Below are 9644 nucleotides of genomic sequence, written 5' to 3'. Positions count from 1 at the left end.
ACTAGTTTCAAATCTTTTACAAAGCACTTCCCAGATCAATATCAGTTTAGGCAGCAAGGGCAAGAACACAAAAGTGTAGATTGGAGAATGTTTGTATCAATAATAATTAGATGAATAAAGAGAAAAGACATGTAAAAAGACAAACTGAGAGAAACATGTATTCTTTTTTTCATTCATTAATGGTTGCAAGAGTTAAAATTGCATGAAAAAAATAAGAGATTTGATCCAGGACAACAATGAGTAAATGTATTATCATACATTGAAATCCAAATAATAGAAAAGGCTTACCTCAATTTGGAATGAGACAAATGTTGTAAGATAACCCTGGATTCATCCCAAGCACCAGCAAGAATGCATTCGAGTTCTCAGCAATTATTTTCCAGCTGCACTAAATCTAAACTGGAAAAACTAATTTATTTCTACCACCTTCAGTATCCACAGTTAATCATTAATACTAGTAATAACAAGCAATAAACTTTGAGCGTCAGCGTCTGCCTGCGTCGTGTCTGCAACACTTTTTATTCACAATAGTTTCAATCTGTGTGTGATCTTCCGAAGACACATCTAATCAAGCAATCGGAACTAAAATTTTTCTAAAGATCAAAGAAGAAAGGATCATTATAATCCCACAAATTATCAGTGTAATCATCCTCATTCGCCAAAGGCCACAAGGACGAAGAAGATCCAAGCCCCACTGTCCCCACCAACGACAGATCGGGATCCTCGGAAGCCTCCATATTTGCCTGAGAACCCTCCGCCGAACCCACAACGGAATTAACTCCATCCGCATCGCCGTTCTGATGTTGTTGATGATTCGAAGAATCCTCATGTCGCACATGCACGGGTTTATTATCCTCGGAACCATGTCTTTGGTACGAGGTTGATCTACTGGAGCTATTAACAGTAGTATTATCCCCACCTAAACTCACATCGGATTCCGACTTTGGACATGATGTTGATAGAGCATGTGGCACTTGCACCGATTCCTCAGGGCGGTGATGGTGATGGTGATGATGAGCATGCACTGTATTATTACTATTCTCATTAGGACACAGCGCCTGCGGGGTGTAATTGAAGGTGGTGATATAAGGGTAGGGAAGGGCGGCGGCGTGGAAGGGAAAATTGAAAGCGAAGCCCGCGGGGCGAGGAAGCAAGGGTCTTAGGGTTTGAGTGGAAGAGGAAGAGGTGGTACGAGAGGAGGAGGAGGAGTGAGAAGAGGAAGCGGAGGGTTGGAGATTAAGCTGGGCACGGGAGCCGTAGAGGATGAGGGCGGCACGGTCGTAGGCTCTGGCGGCGTCTTCTGCGGTGGCGAAGGTGCCGAGCCACTTGCGCGTGCGCTTACGTGGCTCGCGGATCTCGGCGACCCATTTGCCCCAGCTTCGTTGTCTGACGCCGCGGTACCTAAATTTGTTGTTGTCGGGGCCACCTTTGCCTTTGCATTTTCGAGCAGTAGTATTGTTGGTGGTGATAGATGTCTGGGTGGGAGTGGAGGGTGTGGCGGTGGTGACGGTGGGTTTGGTTTCTTGGGGTTGAGGTTGGAGAGAGGCCATTGGTTGGGCCCAGTTTTTAATCTGAGGGGAAAGATGGAGACCCTTGGGTACCTCGTTCAGCGTTGATGTTGATTAGTCCAAAGAGTAGGCTCTGCTGAAAGGGGTTTCGATGTCATCCCTGTCAATGGTGGAATAGGGCGGTGTAACATGCAATTTATACATGAGAGAGAAAAAAGCACCCCACTCACTCATCGAATAAATAAACTCCCTTCTTTCTTTTCTTCTTCCTTCTCTTTCCCAATCTCTTTACTGTTTTCTAAAATTATTACTGCTACTTTCCCACCCACAATTCAAATTATATAATCTATTTAAATTAATTACCTTTATAAATATATGCATGAGAGTGTGTCGTAAATTCTACTGATGTTGGAAGTTTGTTCTTGAAAAAACAAAGAAAATAGCTGTAAGTGTCAGCTAAGTAGACACATATATACAAGTGCATGCAGTTCCTCCATTGAACTGTCATGATTATGTTTGGAAGCTTGTTCTGCTTCAAAAATGTCTGTTTTTTTTTTTGGTTTATCAACCATGGTGAACTTCCAATACTTATATATACTGATAGCCACGAAAGACATTTATCTTATACCAGTTTCTCTTCCAACTTGTGGGTACAGTAGATGTTTGTGTACTTTTTGCACTAATGCTTTTCATATTTGGGAATGACTAGATTTTCTTTAGATCATTGTTTTCAAAAACAATCAAAATTATGTCCTCAATATAACGAGAATGAGGAAATTTATTTATTTATTTATTTATTTATTTATTTATACAGATGTTATAACTTTTCCATTTCTCATTGGGAAGTGACAAGGGTGCCAGAGTGAAACAAATGAGAAGAGAGAATTCACAAACATATATATACTCCATATTTTACTTTATACTTATCTGACACAAATAAAATAGTATTTTATTTTAAAATGTAAAATAGTTTAAGATAAATCAATTAAAAATTATTAATTTATTATTAGACATTAGAAATGTCTAAAGAAAATTAGAAATATACATGAAAAATTTTCCTTTAGAAGCATCATAAGGCTTCGACTTCCTATAGCTCCTTACATTAGTACTCTTTCATTTTCCAGTGTTTAATCCTTTCTCTTCTTTGTCATCATTTATTTATTTATTTCACTCAGTTTTGTTCTCTTTTTTATTTTTCAATTTTTCATTGTCTTTTTTTTCACAAATTTCTCAAAAACAGCATACAACAAACTTGTCATGGCATTCGTCCAGATGCAATCATTATTTATTAATTAAATTTCAATTATTTTAATAGTTGATAAATATATTACATATATTATTTTATTTTGTGGTTAAAATATATTGAAATCGGAATAACATTAAAAGCTTTAGTCTAAAAGACCATTTTGAGTTATACAAGAAGGAACTAGGGACTTGAAGTTTTGAAATAGAAATGTATCTTTCTGATTTGAATTTATTTTATCACCAAAATAAAGGTGCGACATTAAACGAGGTTAAGTTCATTGCTTCTGGACTTTAAAAAACACTTCTTATATACAAATAGGAGATCAATTAGAAATAAATGTTAATTTCACAAATCAATAACAAATTTATTCATTACAAATTTACACTATTTAAAGAAATAATGTTAATGCCTTTATGTGTACAAAAGTAGTGAAATTTTAACCAACTATTTTTTAGCTATTAATAATATTTTAACCATAAATGATAAAATTATTGAAAGAGACCATAAATAATTTTATGGTGTCCCAGCAAAGCTGGTACACATATTACCCTGCACTCTTACAAAGTATAAGATCCATGCATTATAAAAAGGAAAAAAAAAAATTCATCATGGTAGTTAGTCTTATACAACTTTGCAGTGACATAATTGTGATAAACCCTAACTATGTTATACATATTTATAAAATCTATTTTTTTACTAATTTAATTAAATAAAATTAAGGTTATTAAAACTGTGTACTCTATTTTACATACTATAGAGAAAAATAAAGAAATAATTTCTTATACAAGTTGCAAAAATATAATGGAGGACATGCCAGAAGAATTAGTCTACGTTTTTATGCAAGACGGGCCATCCTAACCTACTTTTTGTGGACCAAATGTGAAACATGCTAAAATAGGACAGACGAACTCACATTGTCATCCTATCTCCAAATAGTCATGGAACATCAAACACAATTTCATTACATTAAAACACCTTAAAAGATTATACATTAGAATAAATGTAGATAATTAACCTTGGAAATGATAGTGTTGTTCTACGTATTACAACAATTACCTCTAAGCAAAAATCATCTCATACAATTATCCATTTCTTATCCCATCTCATCTCATGCTATATTCATTTATATCAACTTTCTCCATATCCACACATGTTCCTTAAATTTATCTAACCTATATCATATGATAATTTTAATTTTCTCATATTTGTAAATTTCAAGTTTAACTTTTACAAGTTTTTGAACTTTTTAATCCATAACCAATACGAATTCTTGATTTTTGCAAATTAAAGATAAGATCAAACAATTAATTAGTAAAAAAACTTGTTGTGGTGGATAAAAAGAAAACATGTAACATTAAAAGAGTTTGAAGCAAATATAAATTATTTTAAAAGTAGAATTACACACAAAAGTTACTTGAATTATTATTCCACGTTAGCTAAACTTTCCTCCTAGATATTTAGAGTTATCAAAATGCATTATAACTTGCGGACTAACTCGACCCACCACGAGTTTGAGCCGGGGTGAGTTTGAAAAAAGTGTACTTTTATTATGTGGGTCAATTTTTAACCCGGCTCATTCGGATTGAATCTGTGGTGAGCCGAGTTGGCTCACCAACCCACCTAATTTTATTTTATTAATTTATTATCTTATGAAACCCTAAAAATACCATCTAACTCATTGTACGTGGATTGTATTATACTTTTTTATTATTATTTTGAATTGTCTTGAGTTTGACGTCATTGTGGGAATGAAATTTATTTAGATTTGAATTACAAAAGGTTTGTAATTTTTTATATTTAAAAAAATGTAATTAAGTGAGCTAATGAGTCAACTCGTTTAACCCACAAACCCGTGGTGGGTCGAGCCGGGTTCGGATTTTTTTGACTCGCTAATAAATGAGTCGAGTTGGGTTGGTTTACTAAGTGACCAACCCGTGGTGGACCGGACCGGGTGACCCGTTTTGACATCACTATTGATATTTCTTAATTAATATAAAGCATAATCAATCATATAATTAAAGAATGTTTATGGTCTTTTATTTCTCTTATTACAAAAAAGTTTAAACATTCTATAAAATATCATTTAGGAGGACTACAAAGTATACAATATAATATACATCTATATAAAAGTCTCCAACTCTAGGAATTATCAGGTTTTCACCCACTCAAGACTTGTTGATTCATACTACAACCTACACCTTCATTTGTTCTTGTATAAAGAGTACGATCATCACATATGGAACACAACCATACACAAAACAATGCAAGGGTAACCATGTGCATTTATAAAAGCTTTTGTTTAAGAAAAAACTTAAAATTCTAAACATAAAATAATTAAAACTTACTATCTCAAACATAAATCAACCTCATGGCTCAAATCAATATTTCATCAAAGGCTTCAACCTAGTGGCTCGATCAAAACTAACTTAAACAATCCAATTCAACCTCCATAGCTTTGTTTAATTCATGATCACATTTATCAATCTAACAAGTCAAATAATATATCAACACATATGACTCAATCCAACTATCTTTAACAATATAACAACAATTCTCATATAATCTAACAACAAATAATTTGAGTCTCTGCTTCCTAAAAACCAGTGTATTGAATAAACTCATAATAATATTTTACACATGCCATACTTACTTTTGCTCCTTTAGAGCCATATCAAAATAAAAAGACCAATACCCTCCATTAAGTCATGATAAGATTAACATCGTCAACTTCCTAAGTATGATCATTTTTCATATCATATCATAGGTTGAGCAGTCTCATTCAACTCTCACCATCTAAATATCTTCCTCTGTATGAGTTAGATACTAGTAGAATCACGATAGTCTCACATATAGAATTCTCTTCAATACACTTAACACACAATACGGTAGTACCTTCCCTTAGAAATGATTGTTTTGAATATTAAACTACGTTCTAAATATTACTGATTGATTTCTAAGACAATCAATTACATTCTTACTTCAATCTTACTCATGAAAAAATACATATAACAAAGTCATATAATCAAGGCAATATAAAATATAAAACATGCATACATACATACATATATATATATATATATATATATATATATATATATATCATATAGTACTAAAGAAAGAAAAATAGAAACATCTTTGTCAAATAACTTTGTTTTCCAACCTTTGTCGATTGTTCTCGTTTTATTAACTATGTGATCGGTCTTATATAGTTTTATACTATATTTTAGGATGTTACACATAATGAGATGCATACAAAAGAGAATGGAGATTTTGCTCAAGAAAAAAAAAGTTTTACTTGAATGGAAAAAATGATTAATGAATCTTTTAACACTTTTTGCAATAATCGTCACGTGGACCTCCAAAAAGATTGAGAGTTGAAATCAATATTTTAAAGAAAAGATAGAAAAATGTTATAAAATTAGTTTATTTTTTAAAAAGATGAAGATTTTTTTTAAAATAAAAGTCGATTATTAGAAAAATTATTTATAGTTTAAAAATTTTAACAATAAAATAATCCAATATCATATTTTAAAATTTCATATTACTATTGTACTATCTTTTAAGTCTTCAAAAATTATATTTGCAATAAATTATAATTCATGGCTACATCTCTATTTTTTTTAAATAAAATAAAAATTATCGTCTTCTTCGTTAATAATCTTATAAAAAATGTAATTTTAATAAAACGAACGATAATAAAATGCTAAAAAATATGCATATTTTAATACAATTTAAAAATATTTTTATGTCAATTTTAATGTATATAAATGATATATCAAATTACTTTAATATAACTCATTTTTTAAATATAATATATCTGAGAATAATTTTACAATATATTTATAAGTTATAGTTAGAGGTTTTCTTGAAATATAAGGAAGCTAGTTTTATTTTGCTATAATAAGCTCATGTATATTTAGTCATAATGGGTCATCTTATTTAAATATAAAATATCTGTTTTTAAAATTAATAATTTTTAAAAATAACTTATACCCTATGAACTCAGTTTGTTGAAATTTAAAATAAGCGTTTTAAAATTAGTAAAAATTAGAACAAAAACACTTATTTAAAAAACAGATAAGTTGAAAACTACCTCGTGATGATAAAATAATTAAATCAAATAAAAATAAATAAAAATCACTTATTATCAAAATAATATCTGTCAAGAAAGTATAAGCACAAATCAACTTATCATATTACAACTATTTTATGTTTGCATGTGAAATTCTTACGTAGTTGTTTTGAAAAAAAAAAGCACTTCTTATACTAAATATGCATAAACAAATAAAAGGATATTAATTAAAAATTAACATTAAACATACTAAACAAACAACTCATCTTCGACTCCAAATTAGACAAATCAATAACAATTCATTACATAGAATTTAAATTATTTAATGAAATACTATTAATGCTAAAAAGTACAAGTATTTTGTATATTTAAGAAATATGTTTTTTTTTGCCAATTTTCACATATATAACTAATATTCCAAAATAGTTTAATTTATTTTGATTTAAAAAAATTAATACATCTGAAACAAGTTTCCAATCCTATTTTTCTTTTTTGGGATAAATGTTCTGATTAAGAAAAATCATGGAATGTTATAATCATTATTATAAATACATGTACACATAACTTTACAAATACTTATTTATTAACATGCTCTCGTTAATTAAATTATACACTATCAGAACTATTCTATTATAACTCCAAAACTCATCCATTTTTAAAATAATGAAATGGAAGAAGTTTTATGATTGCATGTGAAATTGTCAGAAAGGGCTGGTAATTGGGCCCTCCATGGAACTCATCTTGAACCCAAATTAGAAGTACTAAAATAATGCTCCCAAATTTTTTATATTTATTTAATATTATTCTTTTTATATTTTCTATCTTTTTAATATTAAAAATTATTTTATCTTTCTAACATGTGTTAAATGAGTGTAAATGTATATCACGTTAGCATTATCATTTTTTAAGTATTTAGCATTACTTCTTACTTTCGAAATCCTCATTTTGAATAAAACTAAAATATTAAAAATTAAAAAAGAAAGGGTTGGACAGAGTGAGTGAGACAATGCTCTATGACGCACAAGTAAAAACCTTTTGCTTCTGTCTCATTTTGTCTTTATGCCTTTACTTTCTGCTCTTCCAACACCCATTCTATAACTCTTTTTTAGTTTTTTCAAATACTAGTAATTCCTTTCTTCAAATTTCTTAATTTAAAATTATAATAGTTTTGTTTTTAATATACTATTCATTTTAAAACTATAAAATTTCGTTTACATTGACGTTTCAAAATTTAATAATCATGCCATTTCATAAAATGATTTACAAATAATAAAAATAAAAAATAAAACAAATAGAGATTAAATCAACCTTATGTTAAAAAACTTACAAAATAAAGTTCCTTAAAAAAAATTAAACAAAAAAAAAATGATTTCAATGGTTCATTTCACTTGATAACAACTGGTTTTTTTCTCTCGTAAAATTATCTCATCATCTTTTCTCATGTTTTTTCATATTTCTTTTTAATATAAGGCATTTTATTTTTTTCTAATATAAGTTGTATAGGAGGTATAAAGTTTTAGGGCAACCAACAAACAGTACACTTAAGCCCATTAAGGTCCAATATGAGCTCAGTTATTCCATGGGCTCAGACGCTTTTGCTTCTATATTTTTAAAGTGAGTTGTTATGATTTAGAGTTGGGTGTTGCTCCCTATACCTCTCCAAGTGGGACCTGTACCTCCCATTAATTTAATTTATTTCAAAAATATTTTAAATTTCTTCGTTATTTTCTTTATTCCAAAAATATCTTACAATTTAAAATATTAAAAAGTATAACAACTTCTTCATTATTTTATTTATTTCAAAAATATTCTAAACTTCTTCATTATTTTCTTTATTTATTTTATACAATTTTGGATATAGAATAAAACACATAATATAAAATATAATTGATTTTGTATATTATTTTATTGAAAAACATATTTAGTATAAAATGTAAATACTTTTATAATTTTGTTCAATTATATATATATATATATATATATATATATATATATATATAATATTATCATGTCAATATTATTTATAGTTATTATAAGTATAAAATATTAAAAATTCCATTTAAGATATTTTATCCTCAAAAAGTGATGATTTTTAACTAATTAACCCAATGAAAAAATCATTTCCGATTTAGTTTAATTATCAAACTAAATGCATAATCCAATTTGAAAATGGTTTAGAATGAAAACTATATTATCTTCAACTTCAATAGTATTACTTGTAATTTTCATGAGACATAGTGGATTGTGCATACATATCTCTACTTTTAAGAAACTTTGGAAATAGACGTATATATTCTTTATTTTTAGTGGATTTCCCATAAAATTCATTAATTATATTAGATCTTATAATTTTCTTTTTTCTTTTATCTAATTGTCTTTCTACCAACACTTTTAAGGAGTATATTGATTGAGGTTTTTCTTGCAGAATATATGTAACATCCCAATTCTGTTAGTTATGAGAAAAAAAAATATGTTGTTTTGATAACGAAATCAAAATAATTCATCCATATAAATCTTAGACTGAGGAAATAAACAATAAACCATCACGGTCCCATTAAAGGGAAATTTATTACAAACTGGTAAGTCCCAAGTCAATTGAAAATAAAATGACATAAATTCAATTTAACTGAAAATGTTCAAAAACAAAGAAAATCTTTCTCCATTCCATTCCCGACTTCTTTTCGCTCTAATTATCAGCTGGAACATCTGTATTAACATNTGCTCCCGTATAACAACACGAGTTATACGATCATCGCATTCATACACAAACAATAAGGGTAAGCTACCATATTCAAATACAACATCAACACCTCAATTG

General features: G+C 29.0%; 1 protein-coding gene across 1 annotated transcript; it reads right to left on the bottom strand.

Annotated features, from left to right (window-relative positions):
* Positions 1–224: 224 nt before the first annotated feature.
* Positions 225–1725, bottom strand: LOC106764573 (ethylene-responsive transcription factor ABI4). The gene has a single exon (XM_014648841.2). It carries the CDS (start codon positions 1548–1550, stop codon positions 594–596), a length of 957 nt encoding a protein of 318 aa, XP_014504327.1. The 5' UTR covers positions 1551–1725; the 3' UTR covers positions 225–593.
* Between the last annotated feature and the right edge of the window lie 7919 nt (positions 1726–9644).

Source organism: Vigna radiata, chromosome 6 (assembly GCF_000741045.1).
Source record: "Vigna radiata var. radiata cultivar VC1973A chromosome 6, Vradiata_ver6, whole genome shotgun sequence".
NCBI classification, from domain to species: Eukaryota; Viridiplantae; Streptophyta; class Magnoliopsida; order Fabales; family Fabaceae; genus Vigna; species Vigna radiata.
Note: the sequence above shows the minus strand (reverse complement) of the source record. Positions and strands in the feature narration are given on the sequence as shown.